This window comes from Caretta caretta, chromosome 17 (assembly GCF_965140235.1).
Source record: "Caretta caretta isolate rCarCar2 chromosome 17, rCarCar1.hap1, whole genome shotgun sequence".
NCBI classification, from domain to species: Eukaryota; Metazoa; Chordata; order Testudines; family Cheloniidae; genus Caretta; species Caretta caretta.
This window is the reverse complement of record NC_134222.1, coordinates 22,051,679-22,069,403: the sequence shown is the minus strand read 5'-3', so window position 1 is coordinate 22,069,403 and position 17,725 is coordinate 22,051,679. Positions and strand designations below refer to the sequence as shown.

Here is a 17,725-nt window from a genome sequence, read left to right as displayed (position 1 = left end):
CACTGGAAAGGAAGCGGTTAAGTAGTGACTTTGGGCTCAGGCAGCCCCACCCTGCTGCACCTGCAAAGCATGCAGGGGCTGAAGAAGGAGGTGGACAGGGGACCAGAACTTCTCAGAAGGCAGCCTGTGCAGGCGAGTAGACCTACGTCCTTAGTTCCTTGGAGGGAGCCCTATGGGAGGTCCAGCTGCCTGGGACCTGTGGCTCCGGGGACTTTACAAGACCTGCTGTGGAGAAAGGGCTCAGGACACTCAGAAGGTCTTGTGATTTACCTTTGATTTATTTTAATGCCTTCCCTGGCTCTGTTGGAGAAGGGGACTGGGAGGAAGCAATCCAGGGAAGCGGTGGTATTGGCAAAGCACTTTGGGTGCAGACCTTTGCTGTCTGCTGCAGGGCATGGGGTTGGAACCCAGTGGAGAGGGCGGGCCCAGGCTCCCCTACCAACTCCTAAGGGGAGTCAGGATCCACAAGCTGAGTAGGGACCTCAAGACATGGACTCATGGGAAGCCAGGAGACCCCCTTGGCTGATCCTAGGTCTATTGACTGCTGGGCTCTTTGCTTCTCTCGAGAGGGGTAAGGCACTATCTGACGCTCTGGAGCTAGCCTCCCTCATGCAAGGATTGAACCCACCAGCAGGCAAATGACTCGCCGCATCGCTGCACCCAGATGCAAGGGGGCACCATGGCAGCGAGTGACCTGCCCCAGAGGCTTAGAGTCCCGAATCACTGAGGCATGTTACCCCCGGGCATCACCGTGGGCAGCTCAGCGAAAACCTTCGCTCAGTGGGCGGCAGTGGGTGGAAGAGGAAACAGATTACGAGGTGTCATAAAGAATGGGAGAGAAAATAATACTGACAATATCATAATGCCATTCTGTCAATCAGCATGATGTTCTCTGACCATCGTATCTCACTCCAGTCCCCTCGCCTCAGGAAAGGCTGGTGCAGCGAGAGAGAGATGGGGTTAGGGACAGGCAGTGAAAGTGATTAGAGATTTCCCTGAGAAGAAAGACTGAAAAGACAGGCCCTGCTTAGTTTACAGAGCAGACAAGCAGGGAAATGGTAGTGGTAATTCAAACAATGAAGAGCCTCGTGCAGGTAAATGAGGCCCTCTTTTTTTCCTTCTATGTAATAATAGAGCAAAGGAGCAGTCAATGAAATTTAAAGCCAACACATTTAAAACAGATAGAAAAACAGGTTTCAGAGTAACAGCCGTGTTAGTCTGTATTCGCAAAAAGAAAAGGAGTACTTGTGGCACCTGAGAGACTAACCAATTTATTTGAGCATAAGCTTTCGTGAGCTACAGCTCACTTCATCGGATGCAGACAATTTGTACTGCAATACAGCCAAATCGCCACCCCACTGACAGACCTAACCAAACAGAAACAGCCAAATGCTGTTCAGTGGACTGAAAAGTGTCAGAAGGCCTTTAACAAGCTTAAAGCGACACTCATGTCTGACCCTCTACTAAGGGCCCCAGACTTTGACAAACCGTTCCTAGTAACCACAGATGCGTCCGAGCGTGGTGTGGGAGCAGTTTTAATGCAGAAAGGACCTGATCAAGAATTCCACCCTGTAGTGTTTCTCAGCAAAAAACTGTCTGAGAGGGAAAGCAACTGGTCAGTCACTGAAAAAGAATGTTACGCCATTGTCTACGCTCTGGAAAAGCTACGCCCATATGTTTGGGGACTGCGTTTCCACCTGCAAACCGACCATGCTGCACTGAAGTGGCTTCACACCGTCAAAGAAACTAACAAAAAACTTCTTCGGTGGAGTTTAGCTCTCCAAGATTTTGATTTCGACATCCAACACATCTCAGGAGCTTCTAACAAAGTGGCTGATGCACTCTCCCGTGAAAGTTTCCCAGAATCAACTGGTTAAAATCGTCCTTGAGATGTAGAAAATATTGTTAGTCTTTATGTACTTGGTAGTATATTTAGAGATGCATGTGTCTTATTAACTCTGTTTTTCCTAGAGCTCCAGGAAGAAATCCCAGCCAGTGTTCCACCCTAGCTGAGATTTGGGGGGCGTGTCATAAATATAAAGGGAAGGGTAAACCCCTTTGAAATCCCTCCTGGCCAGGGGAAAGCTCCTCTCACCTGTAAAGGGTTAAGAAGCTAAAGGTAACCTCGCTGGCACCTGACCAAAATGACCAATGAGGAGACAAGATACTTTCAAAAGCTGGGAGGAGGGAGAGAAACAAAGGGTCTCTCCGTGTCTATATGCTGTCTTTGCCGGGGATAGACCAGGAATGGAGTCTTAGAACTTTTAGTAAGTAATCTAGCTAGGTATGTGTTAGATTATGATTTCTTTAAATGGCTGAGAAAAGAATTGTGCTGAATAGAATAACTATTTCTGTCTGTGTATCTTTTTTTGTAACTTAAGGTTTTGCCTAGAGAGATTCTCTGTGTTTTGAATCTAATTACCCTGTAAGGTATCTACCATCCTGATTTTACAGAGGTGATTTCTTTACTTCTATTTACTTCTATTTCTATTAAAAGTCTTCTTGTAAGAAAACTGAATGCTTTTTCATTGTTCTCAGATCCAAGGGTTTGGGTCTGTGGTCACCTATGCAAATTGGTGAGGCTTTTTATCCAACATTTCCCAGGAAAGGGGGGGTGCAAGTGTTGGGAGGATTGTTCATTGTTCTTAAGATCCAAGGGTCTGGGTCTGTAGTCACCTAGGCAAATTGGTGAGGCTTTTTACCAAACCTTGTCCAGGAAGTGGGGTGCAAGGTTTTGGGAAGTATTTTGGGGGGAAAGACGTTTCCAAACAGCTCTTCCCCAGTAACCAGTATTTGTTTGGTGGTGGTAGCGGCCAATCCAAGGACAAAGGGTGGAATATTTTGTACCTTGGGGAAGTTTTGACCTCAGCTGGTAAAGATAAGCTTAGGAGGTTTTTCATGCAGGTCCCCACATCTGTACCCTAGCGTTCAGAGTGGTATGTACATGGGGCATAAGTAGCCTGCAGTACTCCTTGCCACAAGATATCAGCTGAAGGCAAGAACTTAACACATAGACATTTACATGGATAATGAGACTAGCCTCACTTACATAAAGTAGGTGAATGCTTATTTTATTTTTTAAACTGGATAAACCCTCCTGCTTCCGGACAGAAACCAGCCACTAACTGTAGGGTCGGGAAAGAATTTCCCCTGGGTCAGGTTCTTACACAATTGCCAATGAGGGTGGGCTTACAACTGTCTCTGAAGGCTCTGGTGCTGCTCCTGTAGGAGACTGGATACCGGGCTAGCTGGACCCCTGACTGGATCCCGTCCGGCTGTGCCTGTGTAGTTGGCATTGGCATGGTGGTTGTGGTTGCAGGGAGAAAGGCTCAGTGGGCACTGTCAGGGATAAGGGTACAACATGAGGGGCTTGCATGGCAGGTGCTTGGTGGGAAGTGGCAGATGGCATTGTCAGAAAGCAGCAGGGATAAAGTATGGGGGTAACGGGCATTGGCAAGGGACATGGCACAGAGTAAGTAGGAGGCACCTACAGTCAGCAGGGGCAGGGCATGCACAGCATGGACAACAGAGACACTGTTCAATTCATTCATAAACTGATGATGAGTCTCTTGCCCAAAGCACTTTCAGTTCCCAGGGAATACTAGGCTTTTCCCTAATGAGCTTTTCTTGTTTCTCCTCACTGAAACCTGCTATATATAATCGCAGTGGCTCATATCTTCCCTGACTCAGTACAGCCCAGGGTTCCCCCTTTGGTTACTTATGTGGTTAAAGAAAAGTATCTGATCAGCACAAAAAGCGGAAAGGATGTGGGGTCAGGCAGCAAAGATCACTGCACAAAATGCAACAGTCCGAAAGAAAAAATTTCTCTAGGGACTGATCCTGCTCTGACTGCATGAGGAGCATCCCCCAACCACAACACTCCCCATGGTACTAACAGTACCATCGGTGGGGTGCAGGGATCACTCAGTGCTTAAAGTGCATGCAAAATCTCTCCTTTGTTCTGTGTTCAGCATGAGCTAACAACAGCAGCTTCACTGTGCCCTGCTCAGACTCTCTGTCTGGGAGGCTCAGCCCTTAATTGTGCAGTCCCCACTACCAGACCACAGGTGTTAGCCATAGGCAGGCACTGCTTCCCTTAGCAGTGATCGGCCCCAGCACAGGGATACAAGGCGTGGGTGAAAGATCCCCCTCTTCTGCACCTGCATGAAGCAAATGCACGATCTGCCCCTTTATGCTGCAATTTTTGCCACCTCCAGAATATCACCTCCCCCCCACACTGATCAGTGGGGATAGGAAACTGATATCACAATGACTCTGGTTCCCCTTTCATCACTGTAGTATTTGTCCTCTGGGCATTGTCAGGAGAAAGTACGAAATCTTTGGCTCTGCCACAATGCCATCAAATGACACCAACTAGCTCTGGGCCTGTGTACCCAGTAGGCCACAAAATAAATTTCCTGCTGAAATAGTGCCAACATTCCATCCCATGAAAGATCTTTGAATGTGATCTCTCAATATTCTGGCATAACTTCTGCACAGGCTATGCATCTCTGCCCTGTTTTATTTTTAATTCACCTGGTCACCACATATGCCATCAAATACTGATAGGTATCGGACTAAATCTGTAGCTGGCAACAGAGGAGGAAATGCTTTAGAGAGGGCTCCAGTTGAGTAAGTCTTTCACAGTGTGGTATATCTAGATGATAACTGCTATGACCTTGTTTTCTGTGAGCTGTGCCTTTAAATTCTAAAGAGCTGCCAGTTGGTGAGACAGAGGAGACACACACTCTGTGCTCTCTCTCCTGGAGCATTTATTTTTTGTGCTGGTTTAATTGTTTCTTTCACTCAGACTGAGGGTACGGGGCTCTTCTTGATATAGGGTCAAGTTAATGAGCCTATCCTGAAACATATGTATCTCTTGTCCAGTGGGAATCCCCTCATGGGGCAGGGATCCCTTCTTCATGGTGCACACACATTTAGATGTCTAAATTAAAAGGCAGCAAGAAGTTTGGTGGAGGGTTCTCCTGTTCTAGACAGCCACCTTGATGGTTTATGAGAAATCATAGCATAGAATCATAGAATATCAGGGTTGGAAGGGATCTCAGGAGGTCATATAGGCCAACCCCCTGCTCAAAGCAGGACCAACCCCAACTAAATCATCCCAGCCAGGGCTTTGTCTAACCTGACCTTAAAAACCTTTAAGGAAGGAGATTCCACCACCTCCCTAGGGAACCCATTCCAGTGGCATGGAAGCTGAAACTCAGCACCAAAGTGCAAAAGTTTTAATGACATTCTGCGGGATGAGCCTGCGTTGACTTTGCTTAGCTGGTCTCTGCTCTCTGGGGAAAGGCAATCATGAGGCCCTGGCTTCCTTTTTGTGAATGATCAGTGTCAGTTGCCAGCTGGTCACATTGTGCAAGGCCCGGTGCGGTAACTAACTCAGCAGTTTCACTTCTCAGGCGCGTCTCTGCTTTCACTCTGCGGAGAGTCTGTACTGATCCAGATCATTGAGTGTCTTCTGGTTTCATGTCAATACATTTTAAGGGTGGCAGGGACAATGATGATCATCTAGTGTGGGGTTCTCAAACTGGGGGTCATGACCTCTCAGGGGGTCACGAGGTTATTATGTGGGGGGCTGCCCAGCTCTGAAGGCAGAAGCAAGGGTTGCAACGGAGTGCAAAGTCTGCTGTGAAAAGTGAGACTGGCCAAGTTTCCTCACACTCCCAGTATTAAACAGTAACTATTTAAAAACCCCTGTTCTGCTTATAACAATAATTCAGTAAAAATGTGGTTTAGTTTTAATTTAAAAGTGATGAGAAAAGTAAATTCATTTTAAACAACAGAGTTATAAATTTAGCATTTAAAATAGTGTTAAATATAAAATATGATTTTAATTTATAAGGGGGGGTGCACTCAGAGGCTTGCTTTAGAAAAGGGTCGCCAGTACAAAAGCTTGAGAATCACTGAGTCTGACTTCCTGCGTAGCACAGGCCCAAGAATTTCACCTAGTGATTTCTGCACTGAATCCAGTAACTGTTTGTTGCATCAATGCACTGGTTTTAGAAAGGCATCCATCCTTGATTTAAAGACACCAAGTGAGGGAGAATCTACCACTTTCCCTGGGAAGCTGTTTCAATGATTAATTCCCTTCATTGTTAACATGCTGAGTTTTATTCCTTATTTGACTTTTTCTAATTTCAGCTTCCAGACACTGGACCTTGTTCTGCCTTTGTCTGCTAGATTAAAGAGCCCTCGGCTGTCAGAAATCATCACCATGTGGACGCACTTATAGACCATGAACAAGTCACCTCTGCGACTTCTCTTTGGACAGCCAAATACTTTGAGCTGCTTTAAACTTCCAACTCCTTTAAATCTCTTGCTTGTAAATGTGGCGTGTAGAGATCACAGCCTATCGTGCTGACTGATAATGTCTACTTGTTGGCTTGTACTCCCCTGTCTGTCTGTATCCATATGGTGTCTTTATACTTAGATTGTGAGTTGCTCGAGGCAGAGAATGTCTTTTGTTCTGTGTTTGTCCTGCGCCTAGCACACTGGGACCTTGTCCACGTGGAGGTCCCCAGGTCATACAGCACGACCGATAATAAATAATTATCCATGGCTGCTGATTTGAAAATGTTTAACTTTCGTAGAAGCTGTCCAACATTAGTTACTCAGTTACTATTCGGTTGGAAAATATTTCATCATGTTATATGAGACACATACACTATCCAGCTTTATTCCAGATGCAGAACAGAAATCTTTAGTGAAAAATATCACTAGAAACAATTTTACCATCTCTGTCTGGCTAGGGACCTTTACAGTTGTTAGGATTCCTTTTGTTCCTGACAGATTTTAAAAACTTCCTCCCCCTTGTCCTTAGCCCACTTGGCCATTGATATCTTATTGACACTTACAATCCCTTACTGCCTGCCTGCTCTTCCTAACTTCTAACGCATATTCATTGCCACTAACCTCCCTGTTTTTCCATGTGTGTACTGATTTCTTATCTTTGATCGCTGCCCCACATCCCCTCTGAACCAGAGTCACTCGTGACTCATGCCCCAGAGTTCGTAGCCTCCTGGCGTGAATTCTGAGTTTGTAATTAGACATCGGGGGAGAATGGGATTGTCTCTAGCACACCGGGGTTCTGGTCCTTGACTAGGCTCCGCTGAGCCATTGTGATAAGACTAATAAATAAACAATTAGGGTGGTTTTACTTTCCTAACTCGGTCTCCTGCCTCTCTCATGGCCCCTTGCACAGTTACTCACCTGGAAAAGCTGGGTCCTCTTGCAGACCCGGGGGAGACCAGCGGTCCGATTCAGACCTGGTGTTACGCCATGGACTGCCCTAGCCGCGAGGGGCACATGGAGAACTGCTGCTGTCAGCAAGGTGACTAATGGTGACCTGCGACCCACAGGGGCGGTGAGTTGAACGGACCCGTGGTGCCCGGGCTCCAGGAATATTCAGGGCCTGGGGGCCCGGCTCCACCAATATTTGAAGCCCGGTCTCTCCCCTAGCCCTGCCTGCCTCCCACGTGCGCCTCCCCCGGGCCCCAGAGCATCCCTGCCTCAAGCGGGTGGCTGCCCCGCAGCTCGGCTCTGCGCTCCCTTGCCGGTGGCCGCGGTGGCCACTGCTGCCTACAACACAAAAGCGGGAGGCGATGCTGGGGGGGCTTCCGGGGGATGGAGTCTGGACCCCTGAGCAGCTGCTGGGGCTTGGGTGACTGTCTGACCATGTGATGCGCGTTCCCTCCCCCCGCCCGCAGCCACCACTCCTGCCCCACACTGGGCAAGGGGCAGCCCCATCCCCCGTGAGGCTACCGTGAGGGGCAGCAAGCTGCAGCAGGGGCGGAGGCCACATGTGATGGTAGCCCCCTCCCCCTCCTTCACCCACTACAGGGGAGGCAAGGGGGCTTTCGGGTCCTGAGAGGGGCCCGGCCCCGAGGAGCACGTGCAGTGATGCACCGTGAACCCCTCATCCCGGCCCCACCCTGCAGCCCTCACCCCTGCACCCCAACCCTCTGCCCTAGCCCTGAGCCCCCCCCCCCAAACCCCTCATCCCCAGCCCCACCCCCGAGCCCACTCCCCCAGCCAGAGCCCTCATCCCACCCCCACTCCCACATTGTGCAATATAGGGAAACTGTTAAATGCTTACTGCTTCCAGTCCATGTTTTCATTATTTTAAAATATATATATCGGCTTACAAGGCAGGTGTGGGGCGAGGCGAGACTTGGACCCGTTCTGGGCACCTCTAAAAATTATACAGACCTGCTGCCCCTGCCGCCCCACACCCATCACAGGGAGCAGTGACTCTGTGCCAGCCAGAGAGCTGTCCGTCTGGCAGCGATTGGGCGACCTGAGCCGGTTTGGGACACTCCCCGTGGAGGCTGGGGAGAACTTCTGCTCAGCCTGGAGTAGCGGGGTGGGGAGACCATGACCGTGGATGCTGCCTGGGTCACTCTGTCTGAGCGCGAGGCTCAGTGCCAGATGAGGCTGGATATCCTGCCCCTTCTGAGCAGAAACCATTGCAGTTTGAGGAAGCCTGAGTCACATCCGTGGGGGCTAAGGCGGGGCTTTGAGACTGCAGAGCCACGGGCGGCATCAGCCATCGCCATGGCTTTCACTGTCCTCCCCCCCCCCCAACTCCCAAGACTCTGCTCTCCTGCAGCCATGCCGGAGGGGCAGAGGCCTTTGTGATGGACGGTGCTCGCTGGGGGTGCTGCCTCGTGGTTAGGGGGTTAGGCCCCTGGTGGCCATGTCTCTACGCTTTCCCCTGGACCAACTTCACAACCAGCTGCCTCCAGCCAGTACACATGGCAGGGTCTCCTTCCCCCCCTGTGAACACAGCTGCCCCCCCCGCAACGTGAAATGGGGACACGCCTTTCCCAAGAGATGCTCCCTGCCCTCCAAGGGCGAGCGTTTGCTCCACGTGTTCTTCTGCGCTCTAGGAACGACAAAAGCACCAGCATGCCCCCGTCCCAGTGGGAGCACTGGCTACCAGCCCTGAGTGGGTGATAGGACAGGGCTGTCTGCAAAAGCAGTGACCCAGGAGATCCCTTTCAGTCCTGCATTCCTGTGAGATCCTTTGGGACAATGGCTCTGCACCAGCTACCTGACATTCCCCGCACTGCTGAATGAGCCCTCGCATGAGACCATCCTCCTCCACCCAGCCACGGAACGGGTCTGGAAACCACAGGCCCATCTTTTCTGCTCCAGGGGCCTCCCTAGGCAGGGATGGGTCTTGAACGGGAGAGATGCAGCACTTGGCCTGTACGTGTCGGAGAGTCGCCCAGCCTTTGATGATCCTGGCATGGGGCTTGGCTCTGGGGCCCTGGCTGGCTTTGGGAACTCCCTAGCCAGGGCTGTGTGGTGCTCAGGGAGACCCCAAAGCGTGTCAGATGTGAAGGGAGAAGAACAAGGCCAGGTCCCCTGCCCATCACTTACTCAGTCGCACACAGTCCCGCCCCACTCCCCACCTGCCTGCCGACCTGTCCCCAGAGAGAAAGAGTCCTTCTCTCCCCTCGTGAGAGCTCAGGCCCAGTCAGGCTGCTCAGGTTTCCTGCACGGTTTCCCAGCCATGAGCATCCCATTGGTAGGACTCAGCCAGCTCTGCTCTTGCTGAGTGGCCCTGGAGCTGGTGCTGCCATGGCCACTCCCTTGCCCTGCTGTAGTCGACATGCGTGAAGCTGGCTCTGGGGAGAGCTGGGGGGGGGCCTGGAAATGGGGCAAGGACAGGCGGAGGCAGCAATGAGATGTTCTCCTGCCCAAACCTCTGCACGTCTCGGCACCTGGAGAGCTGCCTCCTGTCCTCAGAGCTGGTTAGTAAGGAGCTCAGGAGAGGTTATTGGAAAAGTGTGTGAGGTTGCCATAGCCTAAAGCTCAGATCCTGCCTGCGATTCCCGTGCCTGTTTGGTTGCACGCAGAGGAAGTTCTGAGGTCAGGAGAAATCTCTCAGTGACTCTGCGCTCGTTGTAACCTTCCAAGAATTCACAGAGAACTGCCCCAAAATAGCTCCTAGAGCCGAGCTCTTAGAAAAACATCCAGTCTTGATTGACAAGTTGTCCCAGTGGTTAATTACTCTCGCTGGTAAAAATTTACGCCTTATTTCCAGTCTGAATTTGTCTAGCTTCAACTTCCAGCCTCTGGATCAAATGTAGCCACATTTAAAGCCCAGCTGAGAAACTCAGCTCCTTACCTTCCTCTGTTCTTTATCCGGTGTAATTTTGTTAGCACAGAGCATTTACTATTGACAAATTCCCCCCACCCCCAAACTCCCCAGAACTGAACCCCAAATCAGAACTCCGCCGCCATCAAATACAAATTGCATCATTAATGATACCAAGCCCATAAAAAGAGACTGGCTGAAATAGAAATGACCAACCACACACTTAAAGCGACAGTGCATGGGGCCCTTTCTTGCCTGGCAGATCTGGTGGTGTATCAGACTCAGACCAGGGATGGGTCAGTGACTAACATGAGTTGTTTCTGCTTTTCACTCTAGTTAACCCTTCCAATGCAATACAACTGCGAGAGAGAGAGACCAGCATGGCAACAGAATGGGGTACTCAGTTCCACAGAGTTACCCCTCTGCCCTCTGTACTGAAGGCAATCGTGTGCCACAGAGGGCAGAGTTGATGACAGGACCTTTATTACCGAGGATGTTGAAGCATTGCTGATGGCTAAAATGGAAAGAACCTATTGTCAGTGTCACGAAACAGCCTAGCAGCTCCAGTCCTGGACCAGGACTCCAGTGTGCAAGGTGCTGTACAAACACAGAAAAAAAGACAGTCCCTGTCCTAAGTACAAGACAAGAGACAATGGATGGATACAGACAGACAGGGGAGTACAAGGCAACAAGGAGACAATATTTGTCAGCATGGTAGGCAATGATCTCTGCACACCAGCAGCCCCACACTTCTCTTGGATCTCAGGCTGAGTTTGCAAGGCCAGCACTCAGAAAACTCTTTGTGCTCCAAGAGACACTAAGCTGGGAAGGCGGGAATGCAGATTTTTGCAGAGGCCCTTTTCAGAGCCAAGCTACACATTACAATACAGCGGATAATTCAAAGGTGTCAGATCCATCGGTGTGTCTCCGTATAAAAAGGTCAGGAATTGGCATGAAAGCCGGAAAGCCCTAAATGTAATCAAAGCCCAAGCACTCCGAATCCTTAGCTTCATGCTGTCAGCCAGCAGAGCAGAGCGGGTCACAGCCATTGAGTTCCACAGCTCAAGGGTCAAAAGCCAGGTGATGGAAGCTAGCGGGTTCACGTGTTAGTTCGAAGCCCGCCAATCGGCCTCTCATTCCAACAGCAGTGCAACAAAGGGACAGAAAAGCAGGGATGGTGCCAGTCTTCTAGCTCTTGTCCATTTAATCAGCCGGCACCCAGGCATCCAGCCATTATCCTCTGTCATCACTGATGGCCTCAGTAGAACTCATAGGCAAGTAAAGTCTATTCATGTCCCTTGCATTTCATTCAGATGTTTAATTAAATTACAAATAAAGGTGCTGGACCGATAGCCCTAAATCATCTGCTTTTGCCTAGAATAGTCCCAGAACTGCCTCACCAATGAGCCTTTGACCCTGATCAGCAGAAAGTGCATCTTGGGCTGGGAGGAGAACCAGTCTACGTGGCCGATTCAGTCCTCAGCTTCTCTGCAGAACCTGCCATCAAGAAAGTGTGAATTGTGAGAGTATTTCCTGTGATGCAGGCTCTTGTCCACCAGGAATGGGGCTGGGCCCCTCCCCTAACTCATTTCACACAAGGGTCACCAGGCAGCCATTGGAATATCACTGTTCCATACTGAAGCATGATTGGTAGAGCTCGCTGGGAAACAGCTTTTGTTCCCTCCCCCCTTGCAAACAAATTCAGAGTTTTGGTTTTTCAATGAAAACTTGAAAATTTTCAGTGAAAACAGAGTATTTTTCAATTCAACATTGTCATCGACAACTCGGACAATGGAGGGACAGTAAGCTTTCTAAAATTCTAAAAGTCCACTGCATGCATCCGATGAAGTGGGCTGTAGCCCACGAAAGCTTATGCTCAAATCAATTGGTTAGTCTCTAAGGTGCCACAAGTCCTCCTGTTCTTTTTGCGGATACAGACTAACGCGGCTGCTCCTCTGAAACCTTTCTAAAATTTGCAATGACACCAAGTCGGGAAGGATTGCAAGCACTTTGGAGGACAGGAGTAGAATTCAAAAAGATCTTGAGAAGTTGGAAAAGTCTGATATCAATACGATGAAATGTAGTAAAGACAAGTGCCAAGTACTACACCTCAGGAGGAAAAATCAAATGCACAACTACAAAATGGGGACTAACTCTTAGGTACCAGTGCTGAAAAGGATCTGGGGGTGAGAGTGGATCACAAACTGAATAAGAGTCAGCAATGTGAGGCAGTTGCAAAAAAGGCTAATATCATTCTGAGCTGTATTAAGAGGAGTGTTGTATGTAAGACGCAGGAGGGAATTGTCCCGCTCTGCTCGGGACTTGTGAGACCTCAGCTGGAGTCCTGTGTCCATTGTTGGGCACTGCACTTTAAGAAAGGTGGCTTAGAAAATGTGATGTATGAGGAAAGGTTTTAAAAACTGGGTACGTTTAGCCTTGAGAAAAGAAATCTGAGGGTAGATGCGATAACAGTCGTGAAATATGTGAAGGGTTGTTACAAAGAGGACAGTGACCAGTTGTTTTCCAGGTCTGCTGGAGGTAGGACAGGAAGCAACAGGCTTAATCTGCAGGAAGGGAGTTTTACGTTCAATATCAGGAAAGATTTTCTAGCTATAAGGGTAGTTAAGCTCTGGAACAGGTTTCCAAGGGAGGTTGTGGAATCCCCATCAGTGGAGAAGAAAAAGACGCCCCTACCCCAAAGAGCTTCACACAGACAGTAGGTTCCTGTCCCCAGAAGCTTATTGTAATGACCTTCAGTCATCAATAACCTGGGCTGGATTTGAATTAGGGACTCAAGACTTCAGATTTCATTTTGAGTCTTGTGTCACACCTAGTCCCCGCCAAAGGCAGGTCTGTTAGTTCAAAGACAAACCTGCCACCATTACCACAATGGACTCATGTCCTCGCTTCCTTTGTCCTTTTTCCAGGACTTTTGATGACCTAAACTCCGAAATGGAATTTGAGAGTCACTCTAGATTTCAACTTCCTCTTTGATTTCTCAACTCAGCAAAATTTGGCTCTGTGTGTCATCATTGACTTGGCATGATGTGTGCGTTTCCCTAAAACGCCGCTGTATAAAGCCGGCACAAGGGCCTGTGGTTCAGCATCAGAGACAGGAGGAGAACTGGAAAGAATCCCCGCTCTGGTTCTGCTGCTGCCACTCCTCCTCTCCCAGCAGAAGCATGAAGGTCTGTGTGGCTGCCTTCGCGGTTCTCCTCATCGCTGCCCTCTGCTCCCAGGTCCATTCTCAGCTTGGTGAGTCCTGTTTCTTTTCTGCCTTTCTGCAGCGCTCGGAGCTCTCACTTTCACTGGGGTTCGGACTACGTCAAGGTGGGTTCAGGTGTAGGAAGGTGCACTCCCCATTCTGACACTGCGGCTTGTAGTGACCCAGCCTGGTTGGGAGGGAGCCCACGAAACAGCCATAAACTTCAGTTGGTCGAGATGAACGATCTCAGGGGTCTTCCTGCTCTGAGATGCCCGGGAACAGTGACAGTGAGGGGTGGAGCTGAGGGTCAGTTAACCCGATTGGGACTGCAGGAGAAGCCTTCAGATCCTCAGACACCGTCAGCGAGGGGTTAGAGAGAATCGTCAGGCAAGTCTCTTCTTTCCTTCCAGATGGCGTCAACACCCCAACTTCCTGCTGCTTCAGCCATGTTGCCAAGCCAATCCCACGGAGCCTTGTGGTGAAGTACCGGCACACCAGCAGCAAGTGCTCCTTGCCAGCTGTAATGTGAGTATGATTTCCGGCCAGACGTTCTTCGTTCATGCAGAGAAACAACCCCATAGGATGAACGGATGGGGGAGGGAATCTGCAGAGTTCTTGGGAAACAAATGTCAAAGGCATTTTTAATCCTGGGGTAAAAGACAATTATGCAGAAGTTCTCCACATTCCCCTGTGACCCTTGGATGCCACAATTCTAGAGGCCTTCAAAATACCGACAATAGGTATGTACAGAGAGCAAGGTGGGATTGATGTTTTGCAGACCCACGGAGAAGGTTCATGCTTGAGCCCTTGCTCTGGGTTCTTGTGTCAGGGACTGACACAGCTTTCAGTTCCCCAAGTAACTCAGCAGCAGGGGTTTGGGAAAGCGTTCTCCTGCAGCTCTCTTTGAGCAGAAAGCAGGGCCTCAGAGGGCAGCAAGAAAGCTGGGGTATCTTGAGCATTCCAGTCGGGGCAGACGGGGCCAGAGCCACACCTGGGGTAAATAGGCATCGCCACATCTGTTGCGGCTCTAACCTGCAAGCACACCACTAGTGAGAGTAACAAAGGGTGGGCAGGGGACAGACTGCGGTAGAAGAAGGGTTGCAGCAGTGATCCCCAGGTCACTCAGATGCGGGATATGCACTATTTTAGATGATCACTGATACTCATTGCATGGGCATGGAGGAAAAAATGAGTCAGCATGGAGCCAGGGTAGTGGCTCAGTGGGACCAGAATTGAGGAGGATGTCCCTTATGTCAAGACCTGGACATTGCACCGGGGTAAGGTCACCTGCTGGGGTGAGCTCAGGTGGTAACGTCAAAGCTGGAGACTCTGATCCAGTGACAGTGGTGCAGCCAGGCACAGCTCAGCTTCTCCGCAGTAAGGTGCCGTGAAGGTTTCACCTTTACAAAAGCGGAGTCCTCACCGGCTGACTATTCTTAACAATGCTCAGTCTTGTTGGCCAACACAGAACCCAGCTGGTCTCCACGACCTGCTCGGCCGTAGCTTGTGTCTCAGGGGATCCACTTTCCTTCTTCTCCCTGTGAAGATTCTGAACCGAGTTTTTATCTCTGCAGCTTTACCACGAAAAAAGGCCGGGAAGTCTGCTCCGATCCCAACGCACGATGGGTCCAGGAGCATGTCAAGCACGTGAAACAAAACTGACGAGCCCCTGACGGCAATAGCTGCTGGCGACCGTCCCGAAAGTCCTTGCGGGTCGCGGGAGGCAATTGCTCCTCCCACAAAGAGTTTATTTTAATATATTATTTGTAATGTTTATTTCTGAACTGGAACAACAATTTATTATATTTAAATTATTTGTGCTTAAGTTAAATCAATGTCAATTTCTTTTGATCCAACAAAATACAAAATGCAATTGAAATATTCGGCTGTGCCTGTTAATGAGGATTTAGGATTTAGGCCTACACACCTTTGAATGCTCTGGGCTGTCTCTCTGAAGCTTTTGCAGGAGTGATCCTGATCTGGGGGCTGAGGGTCTCAGCAGCATGCCTCTGGCGATATCAGTTCTCAATGAAAATAATCCACCCCCAGCCCTTTGCAGCTGGAAGTAAAAGGGAGAAGGTTGAAAAACTGCGTTATATTTGTAAAGCAAGGGTGAGATGCGCCTGCAATGGAGCAGAGTGGGGCAGGGCTTGGAGTCACACCGCTCTAGTCAATCTAGTCAAGGATGGGGGAGGGAGTATGCCCTGGGGGTTAGAACACTGGGGCTCAACCTTCTCAATACTGGGCCCTCCCTGACCTAGCAACGTGGAAAGGAGAGGGCGGTTGTGACCCCCTGATTCCTGTTCATGACCCCCCCCCCCAAGACTCAGGACCCCCCAGTTGAGAACCAGCAGGTGGGAGGATCCACAGGTCTGCAAGCCAGGTTGGTGGCTCCTCGGCAGCTGCTGAGTTCATACTGCCACCTCTGGCAAACGGGAGAACTGCAACCTATGAGTCCTATTGGCTCAAGCCCCACTGGATGTCCCGCCCACAGAGGCCCTGAGGGGCTGTGCCCACGGTGTTTCCTGATTAGCCCAGGCATGCTATTTAAGGCATAGGGGAAACACCTGGAGGCTGCTGTGCAACTAGGGGGATCTCTGGCTTGGTTCTGCAACAGGCCCTTCTGTGTGCTCCTGCTACCTTGCCTTGTTCCTGGCCCCAGCCCTGCTCCTGGGTCCTGGCCCCAGCTCTCCTTCAGGTACCTGGCCTTGCTCCTCCTTCCTGATTCTTGGCCCCTCTCTGCTCCTGACACCTTGCCCTGCCTTGGCTGACCTACTTGGCTCGGACCTGGTGCGGTTCATCAGCTCGGAATGGTTCCTGTGATGTGACGCTAGCCTGGATTGCTGCTTCTGGCCTTAGCCCTCTGGACTGACCTTGTACCTAACCTTCTTCTGTAACTTGTCGGCTAGACCTATGGGCTGGCAGCCCGGACTCCTGGGTCTAGTCCTGGCAGTGGGGTGGGTTTTATTGCCAGTCTATCACTGACTCCCTGGGTGACCCTGGCTAGTTTATAACGGTTCATTGCTCTCTGCAGGGCCGAATCGCAGCTGCTTGACTGTGTGTCCTCGACTCCTCACTGCTCGTAGCTCTGGAATATTTTCCTTTGGCCCCAGTGGTAGGGGCTGGTGCTTTTGCAGCAGGAGGCTCTGAGTTTTCGCTCCTCTGTTGCTGTGAAGTTCTGTGTGGCCCCAGCACACAGCATCAAGAAATCCACCATGTCTAAGACACAGTGGGCTGGATCAGTCACAGAGTGATTCCACTGAAGTTACTGGCATTATCCTGGGGATGAATTTGCCCTGGTATAAATATAGTCTCTGGCTACCTAGGAACTACGCAGCTGTCCCCAGGCTACACGGCTTGTAACTTCCTGGGGACAGGAACCGGATTGCCCTGCTCCAAAAGCATAGGCCCTCGCCGCTGGAGTGAAAGGCAAATCTTCACGGCCTGTCATGAGGCCAGCGCTGTGACATGCAGCTGAGTTGCTCTGGTCCCATCCAGTAGGGGGCAGTTTGAACCTGGATTCCTGCCTAGGTCACTGGTGACATGTCAATGGGCTGTGTATTTACCTGGTTGCTGTGGCGATTGCAGTCCACAGGAGTTGTGCATGACAACACTTAACCCTTGCAAGACCAGGCTCCCAGAGGGCAGCAGGTGAGTGTTCAGGGATGTGTAATTCTACACCCCTGTGCCAGGCATTGAACTTGAGACCTGTGAGTCCAAACACGTGACCTTCTATTGTCTGAGCTAAAAGACCCACCTCTGGTAGACCAGGCTGTAGTAGGCTCATCAAGCTCTATATGGGGCCCAACCACGGTGAGACGGCCGGGGTGCTGGCACCAGGGAAGCTGGAACTAGAGGTGCTGGGGGTGTGGCCGCACCCCCTGGCTTAAAGCGGTTTCCATCATACACAGGGTTTACAGTTCTGTTCAGTGGCTTTCAGCACCCCCACTATAAAACCTGTTCCAACGCCCCTGTGAGACGGAGCCAGAGCCCCCCGCTGATTGGGTTACACATGCAAAGGGCTGGAGTCCTGCTGAGTGTCCGCCATGAATTTGGATCCAGATCCATTGGGCACAGATATGAATCTTTCCCCGGAGGAGACCTAGCGTGAGACTCAGCAATAGACACTTCCCTTATAGACACCAACGTGTCTCCCCCCTTGCCCGTAAGGATCCAGCTAGCGCCTGCCTGGCGCCTCCAGGAGACAGAGAACAAAGCGTTCAGAACCCAGGGGTGCATGTTTAGTGGAGTGCTGGGTGGAGCGCTCCATGGGGACACCATTGCTAGGAACCTGCCGTAGCCCCGTTGCTGGGGAAGGCGGATTTGCTGAGCCCCGGGATGCACGCAGTGGGTGTTGCATCCCCATTGTGTGGTGGGGGCTCTGGGAGTTGTGC

The 17,725-nt window shown here is 50.5% G+C and overlaps 1 protein-coding gene across 1 annotated transcript; it reads left to right on the top strand.

The window, feature by feature from the left end:
- Positions 1–1,525: 1,525 nt before the first annotated feature.
- On the top strand, positions 1,526–15,214 carry LOC125623929 (C-C motif chemokine 3). Its single transcript, XM_075120798.1, has 5 exons — positions 1,526–2,267; positions 6,163–7,384; positions 10,463–13,381; positions 13,742–13,856; positions 14,906–15,214. The coding sequence occupies exons 3-5, from the start codon at positions 13,309–13,311 to the stop codon at positions 14,991–14,993; spliced, it is 276 nt and encodes a 91-aa protein (XP_074976899.1). The 5' UTR covers positions 1,526–2,267; positions 6,163–7,384; positions 10,463–13,308; the 3' UTR covers positions 14,994–15,214.
- The last annotated feature ends 2,511 nt before the right edge of the window (positions 15,215–17,725 follow it).

What these genes read in the sequence shown, in the direction of transcription:
- LOC125623929 (XM_075120798.1), top strand. Translation starts at nt 13,309, where the DNA reads ATGAAGGTCTGTGTGGCTGCCTTCGCGGTTCTCCTCATCGCTGCCCTC. An exon ending in CCAGGTCCATTCTCAGCTTG is followed by an intron (nt 13,382 to 13,741) that starts GTGAGTCCTGTT and finishes CTTTCCTTCCAG; the next exon opens with ATGGCGTCAACACCCCAACT. An exon ending in TGCTCCTTGCCAGCTGTAAT is followed by an intron (nt 13,857 to 14,905) that starts GTGAGTATGATT and finishes TTATCTCTGCAG; the next exon opens with CTTTACCACGAAAAAAGGCC.